Source organism: Leptosomus discolor, chromosome Z (assembly GCF_034619465.1).
Source record: "Leptosomus discolor isolate bLepDis1 chromosome Z, bLepDis1.hap2, whole genome shotgun sequence".
NCBI classification, from domain to species: domain Eukaryota; kingdom Metazoa; phylum Chordata; class Aves; order Leptosomiformes; family Leptosomidae; genus Leptosomus; species Leptosomus discolor.
In genome coordinates this window covers 43755983-43779993 of record NC_141419.1, presented here as the reverse complement: position 1 = coordinate 43779993, position 24011 = coordinate 43755983, and the positions used below count along the sequence as shown (strand labels likewise).

Sequence of the window (24011 nt, the reverse complement as noted above, 5' to 3'; positions counted from 1 at the left end):
CACCAATTGCATGGACATTTAGCCTGGGACCCAAATCATGAAGACTAGCTATCAAATATGAACACAACAACAGGTGGAAAACACAGGAAAACCAGGATGCACTTTAGATTCAACATGAGCACTCATTGTAGAGCTGGTATCATTTTAGATGTTTGCTTCTATGCAGTTTGGCAAAAGATGGAAAACGCTCTCTTCTTAGACTTGACCCGATAAAGTTAACTTGGGAGGTAACAACTTAGCTTATAATGTCAAGCTTAAAAACGCAGGTGCAAGGAAAACTCAGCAAAACTTAAGTAAACCCCACACAAGGGAGTAAAATAAAGGTAAACAGGTAAAGGCAAAATAAAAGGTAAAATAAAAACAAAAAGTGAGTATTTCTTCATTGACAAACAAATGTGTCCTATTTAGAAACAACGACATTTTCTTTATTATTAGCTTATTTCTTTATGATTAGCTTTTTAACATAGACAAGGAAGACACATTAGACACATCTACTTCATAAACAGTTATTTATTAAAGCTTACAATTTCCTTTTCATAAAATATATACTAATCACCAGAAAAAACTGCCATCAAGAAAAATAGGTTTGTGCATATATATATAAATTTTACTGTACAGATTTTGCAAAGGAAGCGTTTGCATAGATTTCACAGTGCTCCATTATTACTGTCTAAAACAGACCATACTCCTGAGGTTCTTCAGTATTTAGCAGGAATGCTTTGGTTCATATTGAATACAGTAGGCAGAGAAATACAAATAAAACAGTAATTGCATTTTATGACTTACTGGAATAGCTAATCTTCAAGTTGAAAACAAAATTAGTTTACAATCAAAGATAAATAATCCTCACCCTTCCTATTCTGAACAAGGCAACAATATTTTCAGAGCCTGACAAAGTTTTTCATGATGCCTTGTCTTGCTTTCATCTGCCAACTTTTTACGTAGAAAAATTCTGAAAGATATCTGCACCCTCAAGCCAGTTTCGAAAACAGGATAGCCCTTTGTCTCTGATCTGTTTTCTTCCCTTGTCAGTAATGACTTCTCCAGTTTGTTTCACAATCACCAGTTTAGGAATTGCCGTTATGTTGTATTTCTTCTTCAGTTCACTAAGGGGAAAAAAAATAAAAATAAAACACACCATTAGGGAGCATTTTAAGAAAACTCCTCATCTCTCATGAAGGGTATTCTGGTCAGGATGCACAGGAGAGCAGAACTGATGAGTGCCTGGGCTTCCTCAAAGATTGAGGCACAGCACCAGGCAGCATAGAGAGATGAACAAGGCTGCAGCTGAGAGTTTGAATGGTGAAGCTTAGCTCAGAGAGTTCAAAGAAATGCAGCACCCTTCCTGTAACTGCTCTTGACTTTGGCATGTAGTCTCCACAGGAGCAGCAACTGACTCTCAGAGACTATAAGGAGGTCCATGGAAGGAAAGTGTGACACACCTTTCCACCTAGTTTCTACCAGCCAGAAACAGAAGTCTCCTGGTTCCTTTTTATTGCATTAGAGGATGATCTCACTTAAATTAGCATTAGACATTTATTGCCATACAAAGCTCAAGCATGCCAAACCCACGGAGCTACTCCCTATGATCTCCTTTAAGGCATGATACCTAGTTCTTTAGTGTAAACATAAGAGACTGCAGAAATGCCTTAAACTCCCTCAGTGAAACAGGCCTTCTACATACAGAAGTGGAAGCAATCAAAAGATTTAGAATAAGGGCCACCCATCTAAGTTGACCAAGAACAAAATTTCAACTCCTCTGCCCATCACAGACATTCTATAATTTTAGCAGCAGGAATGCAAGCTATGATGACAGACAGGCTAGTATCTAACAAGCAAAGTGAGGAACATAAAATCTACACCTAAGATGCAGGTTATGCAGTCTAAAAGAAATCCCAGAAAAAATAGATCAGTTTTGAGGAAGAGGTTATCTGTTTCAGAAGCGGTGTAAGAAACAGGTTAAGTGAACTGCAATAGATCAGCTAAAAGTTAACCACCTCTCCAAATCAAATGTTATCTGTTTTATGGAAAATTACCTCCCTGCATTGCCTTATATCAAAGTGAGTAGAAGTTAAGCACCTTTAGAAGAACCAGAGCCTAGAAACACAACAAGCAATAATGGAATTGCCAACTTATAAAATATGAGTAACATCGTTCTCAAAACAAAACTTAAACACTATGAAAATGTAGTGCCCGAGTGCCATCACTATAACCAAGAACATCTGCTGTGTGAGGTTCAAATGTGAAAGAATTTTGATTGAGTAGAAAAAAAGATTTGTAGACATTGTTAAAAAATACAAGTCATTAATATACAGACATTCTCTATGATTTCCTGGAATAGAGCAGAAGTCTTAAAAATACAGAAAATAAGACCTAAGTGAAATACTGGCCCAGACAGGGCATTCCTGAAACACATCTTTCCTTCTGTATGTTTCCTTGAGAGAAGAAAAATCAACAGGTGAAGGATACCGCTCTGCCGTTACGTTGACTGAGCAATAGTGCAGGAAAAAAAAAAAAAAAATCACAGAAGCAGCAACAATACGGTCTAGCAACATGTTTGCTTTCTCAGTGATTTCTGAAATAAAAGCAAGCAACCAGGAATCCCCATAGACCTTTCCCAAACCTGCCAAAATGGGAGGGAAAAAAAAAACATTCCAAAGCAAGTTCATGTAGAAATCACGTAATAGACCATCACCTCATACCACTTGTATGACAAAGAAGACAGGCAGAAGATGCACTTTACTGGTTCAATGGAAAATAGTTTGAGATGCCTCACAGAGTAGCAGAGACAGAACAGCAGGGATCTGAAGGTAATTTGCTATGGAGACTGGAAACTACACTTTGCTTTCCTAAGGGAATGCATGTATTGCTTATCCACCCCAGCACAGCACAGCTTCTTGTTTACACAACTTCTGGGCTGAAGACTGCTCGCCTCAAACCAGACTGAAGGATGTACAGATTTTGCATACATTGGTGTGCAACTTTAAAACAAATGAACCTGAAGGAGGCTCAGGAACAGTTCTGTAGACAATGCTTCTTCATCACTGTGTGCACGTGCACAGGTGCTCAGAAAAATAACTTTTTAAAAACTGTTAAGATCATCATCTCAAATCCTGTGACTCACCCACACAAACTATGTATATGCCATGGGACTAACTCCAATGACAATTTATTAAATCATTAACCATTAACAGAAACATCACGTGCTACAAAGACAAACTCAATTTTCTTACAGTAAAATATAGTGATATAACTAATTACATTTTTAATAATCAGTTGCCTAGCTATTCCCTTGTCAGTGTAAAGGTACATACAGTGTCTTACTGACTAGAAAAATCTAAAACCCAAACAAAGCAGAAGAGAAAGCTATAATAAAAGATAGCTGTGGAAGACTGAACAAGTAACCTTTGTACAGACACAAGGAACTCTTTCGCCAAATCCTTTGTGATACTAGACTATGGCCATGTAGGTCAGAACACGAGAGGGCATCCTTCACTTGCAGATGAAATTGAGACTGAGGCAAACTAGAAGTCATTGCAATTGTCAGGCCTTTAATTTTCAAGAGAAGGCTGGGTGAAAGTTTGAGAGCACAGATTTTATATTACTACATAGTACTGGCATTGGCTGGGATGGAGTTAATTTTCTGTGTAGCAGCTTGCACGGTGCTGTGTTTTAGACTCGCTACCAAAACAGTGTTGGTAACACACCAATGTTTTAGCTATTGCTGCAAAGCGCTCACACAGCACCACGGCCTTTTCTGTTTCTCACACTGCCGTGCCAGCAGGCAGCCTGGGGGTGCCCAAGCAGTCTGACAGGCACAGCTGACCCCAACTGACCAAGGGATATCCCACATCATACAACACTGTGCTCAGCAATAAAAGCTAAAGAAGGGAGGAGGAAGGGACCAACGTTCGGAGTGATGGCATTTGTCTTCCCAAGCAACCATTACACATGATGAAGGCCTGCTGTCCTGGAAATTGCTAAACATCTGCCTGCCAATGGGAAGCAGTGAATTAATTCCTTATCTTACTTTGCTTGCGTGTTCACATTTGCTTTACCTATTAAACTGCCTTTATCTCAACCCACAAGTTTTTTTACTTTCACCTTTCAGACTCTCTTCCCTACTCCACTGGGTCAGGGACTGACCCAGTGCCTGGGTGCGTGGGCCCTGGCTGCCTACCCCAGGGCTAACTCACAACATAGGTGAGTATTTTTATGTAAAGGTTTAAGATCTATACATAAGGCTGTTTTTTGAGATTTAGAAAATACAAGGCAAAATTAATATCATATTGGGAACATAAATGGTACATTTTATACACGTGTGTGATGTGATATCTGACAATATTTGAATTTTAAGAGCTTTCACTTGGAAGTGATGGACACTTTGCTGATTTGCTTCTAGCAGTAATACCCTATAATACACAGCTGTATATTTGTTTTCTTTTAGCTGTGAACTTTCTGCATTGTTTAGTGTTAGTCACACCAAGCACATCATACAGATGGGATTCAGTTTTAAAGTGTCTGTTGAGATTTTGGGATAGCAGTCTAAAAATCCTAACAGGCAATAGCTCATCACTGCTCAGATATTTTCACTCTTCTCCTTCCGGCTTCCTTTTTTTAGCCTGCATCCCTCCCCCGGCATATTCCAGTAAGTGCCAATCCACCCTCATACCTAAAGCTTCCTAATACAAAATGTAGCATACCCTTTTTATTTTCCGTTTTCAGGAATTCTTTGGTATTCTAATTTTCACTGAGGTGTACAGGACATGGACTCAGCAGATAACCAGCTACCCGGCAGCCTAATAGCACGTGCTGAGCACCCGCACAGAGAATGACACCTTTCACAGAAGGGCTCAGTACAAACACAGAAGTATGTCTTTGTGCATCATCATTAAAACACCAGTCCCCGTTCACTAGCATTTGTGGTTGACATGTTCTCTCTTACTGCTGCTGCTCCTCTCTACTATTCCCTTTCTCCTCCTGGCACTCATCTCCTAATAGATTGCCTTCACACACCCCTGCAAGGATCAAAAGCCTGTGCCTAAGACAGCAAAAATCAACATTAAAGCTGCTAACAGTCAAGACATCAGGAGCAGTATTTCCTGTTAGTCATGCCACAGGCTACATGAAGTAGTAGAGGTGCAGTCCTACCTCAGGGAAATTGTCAGGACAGACAGCACAGAAGAGTCTTGAGATCCTGCTCTCAATTCAGTATTTTGCTTCTCTGCAGGTATGTGCAAGGCATTACGCCTCATACACTTTAAGTATGAATGCAGACTATTTCTTAATAAGACAAAATTAATCCCCAAGAAACTCAATGCTTCCATTTGTGAAATGTGTTTTTGGTGGCAAATTTAGAATTGGCCCTACTGTACCTAGAAAAGACTTCAATATATGCTGCAATTATGAATCTTAAACACTGAAGTCACCAGCTAGAATAATTTAACTTCACTGAAGATATTGAAACGCCTTCTTTATGTAGTCCACAGAGGCAACCAATTAGAATTATTTACAATGGAACTGTAAAAATACTAATGAATAATAAATGTTAATAAATACGTTAATATTAATAAATAATCAAATTATTAATTAATATACGTTAATTTTTAAATTATATTCTTACTTAAAACTAGCATCTAGCCAGAATTATAGTTTGGTTGAGTGAACACAGTCTGTCTGCTCTAAGTCTACAATGATTTACCAGTATCCCTGAAGCCAAACTACCAGCTAATTCAACCTAAGCACCTTGAACATCTCCACAGAGCCCTTTATTGTTATATGCAAGAAACACAACTTCAAAACCACTGCTTTTTCACATCCCTCTGCACTTTCTTCTTCAGTAAGCCACTTCAAACACTATGACCTCACAGCTCTCTGTGACAGGACACACCATGTTTCTCTACAGGATTCTGAAGGGTATTATGGACTGGCACAGAAAAGCCAATTAAACTATCTCTGTACTTCCGTTCCATATGACTTGGGCAAGAGCAGAGTCAGAAATAGACCCCTAATCCACAGAGGCTGAAGCTGTAAGAGCATTCCCATGGTCTATACTGAACAGCTTGATGGATGCAGTAACTTCAAGTGCTACACTTCTGTCAGGAAGTTTTCCTAAATTCTATTAGGATTATTAGTTAGCAAATACAGTCACTGCCTAGGGAGCCTTTGGAGAACTGTGGGAAACAGCATTGCTATTTCAAGATATTTTTAAGTCAATGGAAACCGTCGTTAAAAAGGCCTAACATGAACTGGCTGCTGACATCCAGGAAGGAGCCAAGGAAGTATGAAATAGTTCCTGGCTTCAGGTTGTCTGCTCTTGAGGTTGTCAAAGTGCACTGACAAAACAAGATGAGTAAACTGTTTTGCCTTGAGTGAGCCGCTAGGGTGTTACACAGCTCTATCGTGGGTAGCACACAGGGACGAATCTACAGTTAAAAAAACACTAGAAGCTACTAGAAGCACTACAATAGAGCTCTTTGTTAGAAGAACGAATCTTGTTGTGAGTTTAATTACCCAGTCTATGTTTAAAAGTCACACTAACTCCTTGCCTTTGCTGACATTTCTACCAATATATTCCACAAATAATTATTCTACTTATACATTATTTAAAGGAGGAAAAAAAATCCTTTTACCAGCATGTACACCTACTTTAAATCTCCAGTTATAGGCATTTCAGTGACCCTAGACATCTTGCCTGTTCCCTCATAATCCCAGTCTACACTTCTTGATATGAGAATTGTATCATATTTCTACCAGTCATCCAAATGAGTCTGCACACTTGACTTAGGTTACCAAAATCGTTCTTGGTATTATCCTTCACCCTGTTACTTACACATGGTCGTGACCCTTCCTTTTGTTGTTCTGCTGAGCAAGCTGCCCACAGGAATGCCCCCTGAGAAACCTACCAGCAGAAGAATCTTACAGCCCAGTTACCGTGTGCATTTGCCCCAGCTAAACTCCAGCTGTTACTTCTTTTTCACCCAGCTTACCTGTATTTGCCTGAAATTCTTCATAGCTTGCTCTGCTCTCCTCTAAGTTTTTCAGCTATGAGTTTTGCCGCTTCTTCATTCGCGTTTATTCTGGAGCATTAATAAGCTAGAGAGCCCGGCACAACCTTAATAACAACTACTGCCATGCTGAAGAACAATCACTTGATCCTCGTTTGCTGTAAGTTTTTGACTCACTTTTCAGGTCATCTCAGTACTTGGGGCCTTAATCAACCCTTCTTCAAAGACCCTGCAAACTTCCAATTAAGTACGCAAAACTAGTTTTCCTTTCTCGCGTTCTTTGCAAACGTAACGGGCTAAAGCCGAGCTCCTTCTCTGCAGAAAGCAGGCTCGCAGCCTAACGTCAGTCCCCGGTACGCCTCTGCGGCACCGCCCGGAGGGGCGCAGGGAGGGGCGGCCGCTGCTCGGAGGACGGCGCTGACCCGGCGGGACGGGAGCTCCGCGCCCCGCCTGCGGGGGAGGCCACGACCTGGGATTCGGAGCGTTCAACGGGAAGGAAAGGAGGGACCGAGCGGGCAGGCGGAGGTGCCGGGGAGCTTCTGCATCAGCGACCTGGCTGCCCCTCACACTGCTGCTAAAGCACCCGCACGTCCGACCCCCGTCCGCCCCCCCGCCCCGTGCTTTGGGACAAGGGTGCCAGCAGAGGCGGGGACGGACGGACAGACGGACGGGCGGGAGGGGGTCAGACCGCCTCGCCCGTCGCGGCCCGGCCCGGGCGCTCCTCGCGGGAAGGCCCGGGCGGGGCCGGGGGTCGCCGCCGCCGGTACTCACTGCTTGTAGGGGTCGTGGAAGGGTAGGGCCAGCCAGTCCCCGTGCATGGCGCGCATGTAGCCTGCCATCTCCTCGGCGGTGTGGTCGGAGGAGATGAAGACGACCTCGAAGGGGGCGGGGGGCTGAGTCTCCTCCAGCAGCTCCGTGTAAAAGTCGCAGAGAACGGGAGCGAAGTCGCGGCACGGGGAGCACCAGCCGGCGGAGAAGTACAAGCCCACGACCTTGTTCTGCAGGGCCTCCTCGGGGTCCACGCTGCGGCCGTCCTTGCTGACCAGGAGCCGCCCGCTGAACACATCCACCATGCTGCCGCCGGCCTGCCCCCGCGGGACGCAGGGCGGGACGCAGGGCGGGACGCAGGGCGGGACGCAGGGCGGGACGCAGGGCGGGACGCAGGGCGGGACGCAGGGCGGGACGCAGGGCGGGACGCAGGGCGGGACGCAGGGCGGGACGCAGGGCGGGACGCAGGGCGGGACGCAGGGCGGGACGCAGGGCGGGACGCAGGGCGGGACGCAGGGGCCCCGGCCCCGGCCCCGGCCCCGGCGCCCCGGCCCCGGCCCCGGCCCCGGCCCCGGCCCCGGCCCCGGCCCCGGCCCCGGCCCCGGCCCCGGTCCCGGCCAGGGCAGCCGCCCCGCCGCCCCACGGCGCTCCCCGGCCGCCTCCGCCGCCTTTATAGCCGCCTGTCACCGCCCGGGCCCGCCCACCTTGACTGACAGCGGGGGTCCCCAATGGCCGCGTCAGGAGGGCGTGGTGGCAAGTACAAATCCCAGTATTTTTAGTGGGTGCTCCGAGTGTCTGACCCTGGAGCTACCGTACAGAACATATAACATCCAGCCCCTGTGTCCAAGTGCGTTCTAGGCGTTAGCTGCTTGGTTGGTTCTCTTTTTTTAAGCTGCAGCCCCTCGAAATTCTGCCAATTTTAGTTTCAGAAAAGGAGGAGTCATGGCAAGTACATATCATGATTCAAAGACTGAACACTAGAATGGGACTAATGCTAATCATGATGAGTGCTTGGTTAGGGAAATTGCAACTAAGCTCAAAGCAAAATTAAGTCCAATTTCTACATCTCAGCATCTACTGACCATGCAGCATGCACTGTGAGAACTGCAGTACTTGAAGTCAAAAATTCAAATTTAATTTTGTATAGGAGTACACCGAGCACAGGTCTCCTCCCACACACATGCCCTTCCTTTTGAGATTTTTCTGAATTTTTTTTTTTCCATTGACTTGGCCCAAGATTGTTGGCTATCTACTCTGTCCTGAGTGAAAGAAACAAGGTATCATTTTAAAAATTTGACCCTGTGAGAGAAAGCCCAAAGAAGCACCACAGAAGTAACACAGCAATGTGGGTATTTTTCGGCAACCTTCATCAAAAGTACCCGCCTGGTTGTAAGATCAGTTTGATGTGGGAGATGCATTCACCTGCCCTTTCTCTTACCCCTTTTTCCTTTTATTATGCAGATGCACTGCTAATTAAATAATTCTTGCTTCTTCCGGAAAAGCTCACATATCTTAAAAAAAGTGTAAGAGTTCAGTCATTATTATTTTCTAAGAGATTCATTTGTATGTTAATTAATCTTTACAAATCAGGCCTTTTTATTTATGTCCTAGTATATCTGACTAATTTGTAATTACTATTCTGATATTTTACTGGAAAATAAAATTGCTGAGGTGCGTGGACAGTGGTATTTACTCAAATGCAGTATTTCTCCATTTTCATGGACCATTGAGCTATGTTGTTTTCAAATCCAAGTATCTGCTTCCGACACAGAGGTGACATTTAAGACAACGTAATCCTCCCATCTCTCACATCTCCCATCAATCCTTTCTCCAAATTCTGAATGCTGTTTTGGGCCGTTCTCCCTTCATATTTCCACCTGATGTCAGAAGTAGAAGATGAAAGGAGCTGTGAAAAGTTGCCTGTTCTGAAAATAGCGCAGAAGGGAAGTTCACCTCACCCGAGCCTTTGATTTGCCTTACTGTGGGACCACTTGTGAAACAGGATGGAGTGTGAGCTTTTGGAGCCTGAAGAGTCATAGGAAAACAGAAAAAAGTTCAGGCTACCATAGGTTCGTTATTGATGTTCCTACCAACCTCTCTTTTAACCAGGGAGGGCATATTTTTTCAGATATTGTGAACGGAAGCAGTGACCCAAGGAACTTGCAACCACCCCACCTCTACAGGTTAGAAAGCTGGTTAGCCAGATATGGTACTATTCTATGAGAAAAGGACATCTTGAGATTGTCTCCAAGGCCTCTGGGCACACGGGGAAAAATTCTAAGCTACCTACAACTCCATAGGGAGAAAGAGCTGGGTGCACAAGGTGCACAAGGTTTGAGCTTACAGTTGTCTGTACTAAGCTTGTTGACAAATGTCACGAGCAAAGGGAACCCAAGCCGGCAGGGAGAACAGCTGCAACTAGTACAGTGCATTGTTGCTTCCTCTATGTATGACTTGCTGAAAGCCTGCCTGCATGTAAAGCAACCACCATTTTTTACCTCTGGTAGTTCCTGTAGCTGGTAAAAAGCATGATCTTGTATATCAGAAGATAACTGTATTACCTTCTGTAAATTGTTTCAGTTTGGGTACTCTAGCAGCTTCCCTAAGCACATAAACAAGAGTAGACAGGACAAAAGTTTAAAACAGGTGCAGGAGACTGTATGGTTTGAGCCACACCCTGTCTATACAGAAGGCAGGCACATGCATGCACACTATTATAAATTTATTATAAATTTAATTATAAATTATTGGCTGATGTGCTCCAGATCATAAGTTTCAATTACAGTGATATTAAGTAATATTAAAGTGATACTAAACTAATTAAGGAATAGCTGCTAAGTATGAGAAACCAGATACCTTCCTTGGAAAGCTTAAGGTGATCAACTCTGTCAGGACAACACAGATTCCCTGAAAATGCTACATAACACAGAAAGTCTTATCTTGCATCTGCCTTTGATTTGACTGCAAAGACAGTTCTCTATGACACGAGCATGGACCAATACAAGAAGTTTCGACTTTATGATTTACACCAAGGAGGCCAGAGCCTGTTTCAGCTACAAATATTTTCCAGGACTATTCTTGTCAGAGTTGTTAACACTATTGTGATTTATTGGGCCCTGGTGGGATGCACCCGTGGGTGCTGGGGGAGCTGGTGGGAGTCGTTGCTAAACCACTCTCCATCATCTTTGGTAAGTCATGGGGAACAGGAGAGGTGCCTGAGGACTGGAGGAAAGCAAATGTCCCTCCAGTCTTCAAAAAGTGCAAGAAGGAGGACCTTAGTAACTACAGACCAGTCAGCCTCACCTCCATCCCTGGAAAAGTGATGCAACAACTTATTCTCGGTGCTGTCTCTAGGCATATCAAGGATAAGAGGGTCATTAGGAGCAGCCAGCATGGCTTCACCAAGGAGAAGTCATGTTTGACCAACTTGATAGCCTTTTATGAAGACATAACCAGGTGGATAGATGACGGGAGTACAGTGGGTGTGGTTTATCTTGATTTCAGAAAAGCATTTGACACCATCTCCCACAGCATCCTCACAGCTAAACTGAGGAAGTGTGGTCTGGATGATTGGGTAGTGAGGTGGATTGTGAATTGGTTGAAGGAAAGAAATCAGAGAATTGTTGTCAATGGGACAGAGTCTAGTTGGAGGCCTGTATCTAGTGGAGTCCCTCAGGGGTCAGTACTGGGACCAGTACCACTCAATATATTCATCAATGACCTGGATGAGGGAACAGAGTGCACTGTTAGCAAGTTTGCTGATAACACAAAACTGGGAGGAGTGGCTGACAGACCAGAGGGCTGTGCTGCCATTCAGAGAGACCTGGACAGGCTGGAGAGCTGGGCAGGGAGAAATTTAATGAAATACAACAAGGGCAAGTGTAGAGTCTTGCATCTGGGAAAGAGCAACCCCATGTAGCAGTTGGGGTTGGGGACTGAGCTGTTAGAGAGTAGCGTAGGGGAAAGGGACCTGGGGGTCCTGGTGGACGGCAGGATGACCATGAGCCAGCAATGTGCCCTCGTGGCCAAGAAGGCAAATGGCCTCCTTGGGTATATTAGAAGGGATGTGGTCAGTAGGTCGAGGGACGTTCTCCTCCCCCTCTGCTCTGCCCTGGTGAGACCACATCTGGAATAGTTTGTCCAGTTCTGGGCCCCTCAGTTCAAGAAGGACAGGGAACTGCTTGAAAGAGTCCAGCACAGAGCCACAAAGATGGTTAAGGGGGGGAACATCTCCCTTATGATGAAAGGCTGAGGGAGCTGGGTCTCTTTAGCTTGGAGAAGTTGAGACGGAGGGGTGACCTCACTAATGTTTATAAATATGTGAAGGGTGGGTGTCAGGAGGATGGAGCCGGGCTCTTCTCGGTGACGGCCAATGACAGGACAAGGGGCAAGGGGTGCAAGCTGGAGCACAGGAGGTTCCACGTTAACATAAGGAAAAACTTTTTCGCTGTGAGGGTGACAGAGCACTGGAAGAGGCTGTCCAGAGATGTGGTGGAGTCTCCTTCTCTGGAGACATTCAAAACCCGCCTGGACGCATTCCTGTGTGACCTACTGTAGGTGGTACTGTTCTGGCAGGGGGGTTGGACTAGACGATCTTTCGAGGTTCCTTCCAACCCCTAACATGCTGTGATTCCATTCTTTAATCTCCACTTGGACTGATATTAATGAAGCTTTTTATACAGAACCAGTGGTCCATTCCCAAGGGAGTGTATTAGCTCTGCGGTAACACTATCAGAAAGCTTGTAAACAATGCTTTTCCAGTGGAAGCCTCTGGAGACTTCGAGGGTAAAATAACTGAGGTAAAAACTTCCCAACACAAAGTATTGTGTTTCTGATTTTGCTGGAAATTAAGATTCTTATTATTGAATTTACTATATTATTTTAATGCCCCAGTACTTAGTTCTGTCTTTTAATCTAAAAGTAAGACTTACAGCTTATTTGTTCTGGTATTTCAAAGGTGATCACACTTCCCTTTTGCTTCAATTAACACTGAAGTTAATTATATATCCAGGTTTTGACAAGAAAATGAGAATTTTAAAAACATATATCAGAGCTTGCATCAATAAAGTCATGTTTTCATGTTTTTAATGATATAGGGCAGCATGCTGAGAAAAAGACATAGAATAAATGAAATGGAAGTAAAAAATACTCAAACTTGCTAACTATAATACAATACAATATAATACAATATAATATAATATAATATAAATATATGCTCCAGGCAGTGTAATTTCATACATCTCTGGTGGCAGAGCTAATGACTCTACAGGCTACATGTACAAGTTAAACTAGGAGAAGGTTCTGAAAGCCTGTCCAGGTCTCTAATGAACATACCCTTCACTCTCCTTTTCTGTAGCTGGCACTGTTCTGAGTAATAAAGGATTTGATCCAACAAGCATTTGCAATAAGCAGTCTCTTCTAACTTGTAGTATATGCATAATGTTGGATGTTTAAGTGAAAACGTATTAAACGCAAGATTTCAATCTGCTCATAATTCTTAAGCGGTCTGTGGGAAATGCACTCCTGTATAATATAATTGACATCGCTGAGTCATATATACATGCAGTAAAGCCATAGGGCAAAAGCTGACTAAGTTTACTCAAAGAGCTTTACCTGTGTTCAATTTGATCACTAGCACACCATGTACTTAATTATACTCTAATTAAAAAATAAAAATGACAAACCTAAACAAGATAAACTTTGGTTGGGCAAAACTATATGGAATGCAATCCCTGAAGAAGTCAGATTAGAACCTGACCTTGGAGGATACCACTGTGTGCAAAAGCTAGCCAGCTGGAAAATCAGACCCCAAAGGAGACATCAAAGGAAGGAACACACAGAATAAAGGAAAAAAACCAGTAGATTTAAAAAGTTAAATATATAGCAATCATTGACACAACTAGGTGAAATAGTTGGCTTTTAATTTATTTTCACAGTACATATCAACATGCTTTACAGGAGATAGTTGTTATAATCTGAGTTATCGATAAGAAAACAGGTAAAATTACTTACAACAGTGTACACACTGAAGATAAGCGAAAGAAAGCTTCTTAGTCTCAACCCACTACATTAACCAATGAGCTGTGAAAAAGTGTGACCAGTGCACAAAGAAATACTGAGCCAAAAAATATTCAATTTTACCATACACAATCTGCCAACTAAAGCAGTTATTTGGTATTCATAGCACTCCTTGGAGCTGCCACGTTTGGTACACTGTTTCCTCAGCTGGGACAGGGAGACCCAAACACACAGGTCATTATTACAGTCAGCAGTAATACAAATACTTCACGAATGCTCCTTCATGACTGTTCTTGGATCTACTTCCCCTAGGTAATCTCCAAATACAAAAGAAATAACAATATCTTTTTTTTTTTTTTTTTCAAATAGGAAAATTAACCAAATAAGTAGTGCATGGGTTTCTGTTTTATTACTGTTATTCAGACTCTCTAGTGCCTAACAATGTACTGCAGATATCAAAGGCTAGCTGTAAGGGAATCTTGTTTTCCCTGAATAAAAGAGATACTGGGACATAGTTTATCACTCTTAACCACAAAGAGATCCAGGATCAAGTTAGGACTGAGTAAGAGCCATAACAGCTACCAATTAATCAAAACATTTTAGTACACAAGATACTGTTTAGGTAGGCAATATCCCCTTTTTTTTAAGCAACAGATTGTTACAAATAACAGGTAGTAACTATTACAAATAACAATTGTTATACTAACATTTGGAACGTACCCGTGTCCCAGCTTAATATGCATTCTTGGCATAAATAAACAATAGCATATAGAGCAAGGATGAAAGAATGCCATTACAAAGACATTAATTATCTGGGTTTGAGATATTTCAAGGAATACTGTTTCTTTTAATCATGAAATAGTCAAACTTATTAAAAGATTCTAACTAAGCAAGAAATCTATTATAAAAAGTGCAATGACTAGGGCTACATTCTTCACTTCGTTCCCTGGGTTTGAAATTATAGCCGTGCTGAACATTGGGAAAATAGCAAAGGTATATGAATTTTCCCTTGCAGCATGAAAAGGCTGATTCAACCATCCTTTGTGTCTAACTTTATCCTGGGTAGTCTGTATCAAACTGCCAAATAGCGCTAGATAGTCTACATATCAGTGCTGAAGCATTTCTGACTTCCAAACAGGTACAACAGGGAAGCAATTCAGAGTCATCTAATACAGCAGCAGCCCAGCAACAAGGCACAATGTTTTCCCTGCAGCAATGGAAAAGTACTGTAATAAAATTCTGTTCAAGTTCACACTCTTTCTTCTTCACTCTTTAGACTTTTGGCAGTTTAGGGTAATTAGGTGGACATTTTTTTGTGATGACAGCTCTGACTAGATGCATCCCTTTTGGGTTCAGAATCCTCTAACATTAGATCCTACATTTCTGTGCCTTGTGGGAAGTGCAAGACTGTGTCAGACTTCCTGCAGAATCCAGATTAGTTCTCTATAGTTACTAGCAACCATCATCTAATCCTATCCATTCCCAGAGCTTTTGATGGAAGAAGGAGGCCTGATTGTCACAGGGACTCTGTCACAGTGAGGGACTCCAGAGTTTTGGTGGTAGTTTCAGTTGCTTTAAGTAATTTGATAGGCACATACAAAAGTAAGTGTCCTCCGCTATATAAACACATCCTTTCCTGGCAAAACTTCAATAAGAGGCTTCAGTCATTGAGAGGGCAGTCTGCATCTACTCCTGCCAATCTTGTTAGCAGCCTGTATTCTAGCTAGATTGACTTTGAATTATCTCATCAATCCAAGGATTTCAGGTGATCACTCACAATACTAGTTCTGACAAGTTGAGAGAGTTGTATTATAAAGAGTAAAAAAGATTATATTCTTTTGCAGAAGGGGAGATGACACTACTAAAAAGTTTGTTGCGTATAATAGCATCATTTCGGTCTAATAACGTTTTTTTCCAGCTTCATCTTTAGAAGAGATACTTAAAATGAGCTATTGTTTCATTAGATTATGTTAATTAGATTCATAATGTGTAAGACCAACACAGACAGAGCATGCTTTGAGTTCTGCAACACAGTTTCCCACTGTATACCTTTCTTCATTAGCAAATAAAGGAACATGTCCTGGTGGAAAATAAAAACAAGCCAATCTAAGTGTCACAGGGCCGAAAGCTAGAATACTTCTCTGCAAAGCAGCAAGCTGCCAAATACAGTTGTGTTGCAGCTGCTAGTAGCAGCTCCTAATAGGAGTTTTGGCAGAGCACATTGACCCTATTGCGGTCACCGGGGTCAGGGGTTTGCAGATAGTCTCCAGAGAGTTTTCTGCCTAGCATGCTTATTTTCACAACAAATTCCTGGTTTTGCTGTTTGCATAAAGGGAATGTTATTCTAAGGCTGGGATTCACTGTCATTTCTATCATACATGCTTTATCTCACCATATAAAATCTCAAAGACCTTCCCCTTGCACAGACATACCTGAATAAATAACATCCCCTAGCTTTTAGTCTCATGCTCTCTAATGTTAAAACCTCTGAAAACAGAGAAATAATTAGGAGCGAAGACAGTGAAAAGATGGTGTGTTTTTTGCACTGAGAAAGAAACGTCATCAGAAAATTGGCATAGGTTGAAAGCTCCACCACAAAAAGTCTAGGAAAAGAATACCTTTTCAAACATGGGTTAAAAAAATAGTGACAGTATTTTAGATCTCTGAAACGACATCTTGACGTAACTTTGAAGAATGAAAGATGTCAGACTCAGGTGTCACCTGTTAGTGTCTCTGCCTCATGAACTTTGATTTTCATATAATCACATAATTTTCAATTACATACAAAATTATCCTAGTCAAGGGGCGGGGGGGCGGGAATCATACACAAGGTTGCTTAGTAGAATAAATCCTTATGCTATTGTAGTGGCTTAACCTTGCCTTGCTGCTAGATGCCCATGCTGCTACTCCCTCAGTCCCCCTCCTCAACAGAACAGGTGAGAAAGTATGATAAGACAGTTCATCAGTTGAGATAAAGACAAGGAGGATGCTTAGCAATTACCATCACAGCCAAGACAGACTTGACCTGAGGAAAATTAATTTATTGCTGATATAAAATAGAGTAGGATCATGACAAATGAAGGTAAAACCAAAAACATTGTCCTCCCACTCCTCTCTTCTTCCCAGGCTTAACTTCATTCCTGCACATTCTACCTCCTCCACTCCGCCTTGAGCAGGGCAGGGAAGTAGGGAATGGGGTTGTGATGAGTTCATAACACCTCATCTCTGCTGCTCCTCCCTCCTTATGATTTTCACCTCCTCCAGCGTGGTATCTCTCCTATGGGATCCAGTTCATGAAGTACTCCAGCATGGATCCATTCGTTCAAGAACAGACTGCTCCAGTGTGGGTCCCCCACGGGCTGCCAGAAAACCTGCTCGAACCTGGGCTCCTCTCTGCAGGCCACAGGTCCTGCCAGAAGCCTGCTCCAGCATGGCATCTCCCTGGGCTGCAGGTGGATGTCTATTCCAACATGGACCTCCATGGGCTGCAGGGGGGCCGCCTGCCTCACCATGTCTTTACCACGGGCTGCGGGGGAATCTCTGCTCCAGGGCCTGGAGCACCTCCTTCTTCACCTATGTCTGCAGTTGTTTGTCTCACATTCTTCTCACTCCCTTCTCACAGCTGCTGTGCAACATTTTGTACCCTTTCTCTAATACGCTTTCCAGAAGCTCCACCAGCTTGGCTGACAGGCTCAGCAGTGTCCTGTGGTGGGTTGGTTGGGGCTAGCTGTGTCCAACATGGTGCAGCTGCTGGCCTCTTCTCACAGAGGCCACCCCTAGAGCCTCACCACTGCCAACACTTTGCCATGTACACCCAATACAGCTATTTTAAATTCTTGCATCCCAAGAATAACTAAATCCCCAAACTTGTTCTATGGCTGAAACAATTCATAGGAGGAATTACATGAACTCAGTCATCTTTATATTCTTCATATTCATAAATTGGAAGGCTATTAACTCTGAAAACCTGCTGCTCCAGGGGCGGTTCTGGGGCTAAGCCACAGCAACAGATCTCTGTAAATCTGACAAAGTGAAGAGGCAGAAAGTCAGGCCCAGGATGCAAAGACCCGAACGCTCTACAGGTCATTTGATACTAGAAGGGCAGATCTATTGTCTGCATAGATAGGGAGTTAAGTTTTAAAGAAGCCTCAAAACATAAGTCTTCAGTGTTCACAGGGAAACCACACCACATTCTGCATCTCCAGTTGGCTGTGGCACAAATTTTTTCTGTGAGATGGACTTAGACCTTGAAAACAAGACTTAAGAGCGGGACAGGGATCCTCCAGTACCAAAGCATCAAGACAGAACCTTTCTTATCTGTCAGTCGCCTTGGAAAGAAAGCACTACAGCATGGGACAGGACCAACCTTAATCTTGCCCAGTGATTAAAGGATTACTGCTTCAGAATTAAGTATTTATATCCTTATACCTATGGTGGAGACCCTAGTAAGAAGAAAGTCCCCTTGCTGCTGTACCTTGCTGGAGCCTGCTTTCTCACTGCCATCTCAAAGGGCAGTTCAGGATTTCAGTCAGTTGGCCAGGTGACAATTTTAGTGCACCATTTTCTCTGTTGCTTATTCTGCACCTTTACCCTGCCAGGTAGCCATTCAAGATTAATGACTAATCCCAATAATAAAAACAAAACAACATAAACCAAAACATACCCTGAAATTGCGTTGTTTCTAAGATGCTTGCCAGTGATACAATCAGATAGTTTATGAAAAAGCAGGTATCTACAAAATTAAAATTTCTGTCTTCAGCAGCACTTCCTTTTGTTATTTATTGACTCAAGTGGACAAAGTCACCATCATCACTTATCTTTACAATCTAGAACCTATGTTGAGTGCAAAAAAATGTTTTTACTCCACAGAGGAGCATCTCGGCGCAAAGCTTTCCTTTCTCCTCAGTAAAAGCTAATACATTGTGTTTATTACATATTATGAGCTCCTCTTGGTTATTCTTACTTTCATTCTTTTGGAATGAACTCTTATTCTCAGTTCATGACCAGTAGATACTGGGTCTGGCTTTTTTTTCCCTACCATCGGAAATTCTGAACATAGTCAGGTTTTCTGCCTCACTTTTTCAGAAAACTGTACCATAACTCCACTACTTCATTTTATTATTTCTATCTGCCAGCTTCTAAATAGACAATACACTAAGCCTTGCTAACAATAAAGGATAATTTTGTGTATTAATACCCTTTTAAGGCAGAAAACTGAATGAGTGAACAAAGCCAGAGATTAATGATTCCCAGCAAGACAGTTTCAATCTTCTATAATGATATGTGGGTAATGTAGTGAAAACTCGTAAAAGTTGCTGTTGCTATCCTTTTTACACTTTCGAGCATAGCCTTTGAATAATTGTAGATTTCTCTAACGCTTCTGCTATTATTGTTGATTTATTTTGTTCTTACAGCTTAAAAGGTTACTTTGTTTTTTAATTCATTTATTACAGTTTAAGTTGGACGTCTTGCTTGTATAAGTTAAAAAGGATCTTGCCTTTTGTTTCTCACACTTAAAGGACTAGTTGCTCTGCCACTAGGCAATCTTCCATACAAATAAGAAAAAAATGCCAGTCCTCTCCCATCACAAAATAGTGGCTGTTTACATGGAATCACTTTGATTAACATGATTGTGCATTTGAAGTAGTGTAAAGTTGTGTTGATTATTTTAATTTATTAACAAAAATATTCCTCTCAAATTCCAGGTCTGGGTGGAACATTAAGAAGCACCAGAAGAAGTTTGCTCAAATCAAAGTAAATGTGCAGATACCCATACTCATTAAAAAAGTCCGTTTGAACAGGTCAGTCTTTAGTGGAGAAACCAGAGGAACAATGTGGCATCAAAATTCATTAAAATGTTCAAAAAGGACTTCTAAAAGTCAGTCTCAAATAGAAGTAAACTTCACAGTTGATTGCATGGGGGTGGCGTGGGTGGAACCAGTGCCAAAGTATATAGGTTTTTTAACTGTCAGGCTGCAAAACCATTTACACAAATTGTATAAATGAGGTTATGCAAATCATAACTGATTCCAGAAAAATAATGTGCAGAAATCTGTAGTTAACATCTAACCAGAATATGGAAGTGTTAAGTAGACACCACCTTATTTACCCAGCTGCATTCTGTTGTGCATACACAGCTGTATTGTGCATAAGCAGCTCTGCACTCTGAATTTGGAAGAGAAATCAAGGAATTCACAGGGCAGTAAACTACTAAAACACAAAGAGCAGAGCCTGAAAAAATGCTTAGTAGCCTGGTAACTTTCCCAGGGTGCCAATCCTGAAATGAATTAAAATGGCAAAGTATTGATATTAGCAGAGAAAAGAGGTAAGCGATGTAAGATGCCTGTGCAGACACTCACTAAAAGAGTTGGATATTTTTTTAAAAAAATATGCTTGTAAGTGTGCAAAAAATGTTAAAATCTTTTATTATCCAGTGCTTGAGGATAAAAACATACCTGTTGTTTCCTTGACCTACTCTTACTTCTCCTTTTAGACCTTAATGGTACTAAAATTGCAGCAGCCCAACCTCCTCCAAAATATCCTTACTAAATCTTATCCTTCCCCAAAACCAATGGAGTCCACTGGAGCAATCAGCAGCTCAACTGCTTACAGTATAAATATTAAAAAAAAATATTAATTTCTAAATAAGTAACTGACTGAGCAGAGAGAAAGAAGCTATTTTTTTTTCTGAAAAATTATATGCATAAGGAAGAATCTGACAGATTCAAAGTATGAAGAAAACTATTTTAAAAATGACAGTATTAAAAGCTGTAGCTGCAGGTAGGACTCCTACCCCCACCCTCCTAACTCTGTGGGACATTGTCTTCAAAGCATCAATACTTGAGCTGCTGTAAATGAGCTCCTACCTAAGCAACCAGCTTTCATGGGCAGTTTCATTACTGCAGTAATAGAGAACAAAAACATATTTGTTTTTATAAGGCTCCTTCCTCTATGAAAAGAGACACTACACAACAGAGGTTGGTTTATCAGCTGTAATACAGAACAGGTCCAGATATTAGTCATAAAATGTCAGTGTATCTATTTTAAACTATAATTTAATGTAGCCAACTCACACAGATTAACATCTGGTTTTTAAACTGCTAAAGCAAAGTTTTAGACTCTCCCTAATCAGCAGATGTACACAATATAAATCTTCACTGGGACCAGTCTCTCAGGCAACAGGATACAACACACAGGACACTGAACCAAGGGAACTGAAGAGTATTCATCCCAACTGCTCCAAGATCTTCAGTATACCTCTAATAAACTTGGTGCCAAAAAAATCACCTATGTTGGGGTATCCGTATAACACTTTCCTCTCATTAGCAGGAAAGAGGTAGCAATAAAGAAAAACTGCTCAATATTGAAAGTCTGCCTTTGTAATTTAACAACAGGAAAGAATTAAGTCTTCATGTATTAATTGTAACAACTTAGATGACTTCTGCAGCATAGTGATTCTCTTCTCTGCCCATCACCTCTTATTTGGATCAATTTTGCTTTTTTTATCATCAGTAAAATGTGCTTAATTGAGTTTTGAATTTTATTAATTCAAAGCAGACAAATGTATCACCTACACACTGCCAAATGCTTCTGCTGTTCGCCACTACTGAAACATTTTGCCTGCTCTGGAAACCGAGACTCCTTCACAGACTTGCATAAACTCTGGAGGGCAGTTTTTCTGTGTTTGGTAAAATAAATTTAAGCAGTATGCTTTATCTTAGCCAAGTTCCATCTTATCAGCATTGATATAAACTTGGAAAAAAGAACAAAGATTTGGCTTTGCAAGCAAACTTACTTCACAGGGGAAGTATTATACCAGTACATATGACTCAGCATTAAAACAATAAATCCTTTTTAATTATAAAACTGAAGAAACTGCTTCTTTGCGATCTGAAATCACATCACTACATTTTGCTCATGAGAACAAAGTTTACAGTCGTAAGTTGCACATAAAGGGTTTATTTTAAATGTTTTAAGGATAGAGTTACATCATAATTATAAAAATTACTTACAGAATTAAGTAACAGATTTAAAGTGTTTATACTTCTAAATGCAGAGAACAGGGAACTGTCTACATTGTTCAAAGTAAAATAAAAATAATGAAACCAAGCTCTAAAGATGAAGTTATTACCTAATTTTAAAATGTGAACACGAAGACCTTTGAACTATACACATACCAAGAACCATCCAAATTGCACTAATGATGTAAAATACAAAAAGCACAGCATTTTCAAGGAACCAGAAACTGTTTTTACCATAATTATTTTCCCTGATGCAACTAGTCAATTCTGTCTGAACATGAAGCCCCAGTTTTAAAATAATTCACTTAAAGAAGGCTTCTACCTGTTGCAATAAAAAGGGTTTTCCCCACAGTCTGCTCCAACATAGTTTAAGGTTTGGCACTCGAAAGAAGAAAAACGTAGTGTTTTGCAATTTTTTCTTTAACAGAATACATGGTCCCTTCAAATGCTGTATGACACATACAACTGGAAAATTACCTTCCGTTGGCACTATGCTCGTCTCACCGGTGCATTTAACCCTACTAACAACCATTAAAACAGCACAATAAGCAAATTCACAAAAAACTGAACACAAAATAAAAACAGAACAAAACAAAAACCTAAACATTTTAACATGCAACTTTGTTAAAAGTTCGTTACATTGAATGTTCTAACTCTCTAAGCATGCAAAAAAGGATGGTCTGCATTTAAGGTGTTTTTTTTCCCCTTTTAAAAAGTTTTACATGGCAGCCTGACATCACACACACGCACACACACAATATACAACAATACTACAGCAGGTAAATGTGAAAGGCGCATAACTTTTATACAAAGATCCATGGCTTGTGCCATCACAAGCCTTATGTGATTTTGGAAAGTAATGTTGAACCCCTATAACAAGGAACCAACATTTAGTTACCAGGGTAACGCAAGCACTGCATGCAGATCTGAAACATGAGCCTAAAACAAAGCCCAAAGCAGATGGGCAGGGAGTGGAATTAGTCTCAAGCCTCAAAAAGGTGGTTTAAGCTATTAAAAAAAAAAGGAAAGTAAAGATGAAAAGAAATACCTACGCAAGAGACAATGGGGACATCTAAAAACAACCATAAAATTTACAGTTTATAGATTATGCTCTAATTGGCAGAATACGTGGTGTATTCAAGAGGCTTGCAGAAAACCCACAAATGCAAGCCTAATGCTAAAAATGTTCCAGTAGACCTAAACCTCTGATATTTCAAAATAAACCTTGTATTCCTCAGATACATAGCCCAAAGTTCAGTGTACTAGGTTATTCATGTATCCTGTGTGTAATCAATACACTCACTCATTCTTGTGCCACAAATATCAACTTGGGCTCATGGAGCCAGGCTCAGCTTTGAGATTTACATGCAGGACTCTTAAGAGTCAATAGAAAACACATAACAGATCTGCAGGATGAAAACACTGTGTTGCAAATCTGCTCACTTGGTTCAAAACACAAGGAACATTTAGGACTCAGGTACTTAGTGCTTAAGGACTGCATTGAGAAGCTATTCACTAAAAGACAATAGCCTGCCTTTGGCTGCCCATGATGAAATACCGGACATAATGCAATATAGTAGCAATGGACAAAGAATTAAGGTATCCTATTTATATGGAGAGTATTTATTACCATTCAACAGCATAATGAGGCACAAGCCTTAAGGCTAAAATATGAAATCAGGCCAAAAAATGGACAGAAAGGGGCTCAAACCACTGAGTCTTCAATATCAAGAACACCCACAATAGAGGTCATCCGGACCTCCAGACTTTGATTAACAGCACCTCTCCTGCATCACTCCACTAATGGCATGCGGATGGATATCAGGGTATTTGTTCCTTCCATCAACAGTGTTGACTGTCTTCACATACTGTATTTCTGTGAAGTAGGTCTTTGAAACTTGCAGAGCTCTACCTTAATTTAACATAACAATTTTGTTGTTCTGCTGATCATGGTTGAAATTCTGATACTTTAAAAAGCTGCCATACTTAAAAACCTCTAATTTTCATTTACAACTATCTTTCAAGATTAAAACTGTGAAAGGATTTTGCTGTTGTGGGCTGCTATTTACATCCACAATCTAATGCAGATGATCGAAACACTGAGACTGCCTATAGCTTCCGTTAGATAGTACACCACTGGCATGCAGAACTCTAGTGTTCATAGAATGAAATTCACTTTAACGGCATACCTCAAAGC

General features: G+C 41.4%; 1 protein-coding gene across 1 annotated transcript; it reads right to left on the bottom strand.

The window, feature by feature from the left end:
• Positions 1-492: 492 nt before the first annotated feature.
• Positions 493-8086, bottom strand: NXNL2 (nucleoredoxin like 2). Its single transcript, XM_086479648.1, has 2 exons — positions 7779-8086; positions 493-1106 (listed from the first exon to the last, which is right to left on the bottom strand). Exons 1-2 carry the CDS (start codon positions 8078-8080, stop codon positions 938-940), a joined length of 471 nt encoding a protein of 156 aa, XP_086335774.1. The 5' UTR covers positions 8081-8086; the 3' UTR covers positions 493-937.
• Between the last annotated feature and the right edge of the window lie 15925 nt (positions 8087-24011).

Excerpts from the sequence above, each read along its gene's own strand:
- NXNL2 (XM_086479648.1), bottom strand. The coding sequence starts at position 8,080 with ATGGTGGATGTGTTCAGCGGGCGGCTCCTGGTCAGCAAGGACGGCCGC. Across the intron at positions 1,107-7,778 it reads TTCCACGACCCCTACAAGCA|TGAACTGAAGAAGAAATACA; the intron begins GTGAGTACCGGC and ends TTTTCCCCTTAG.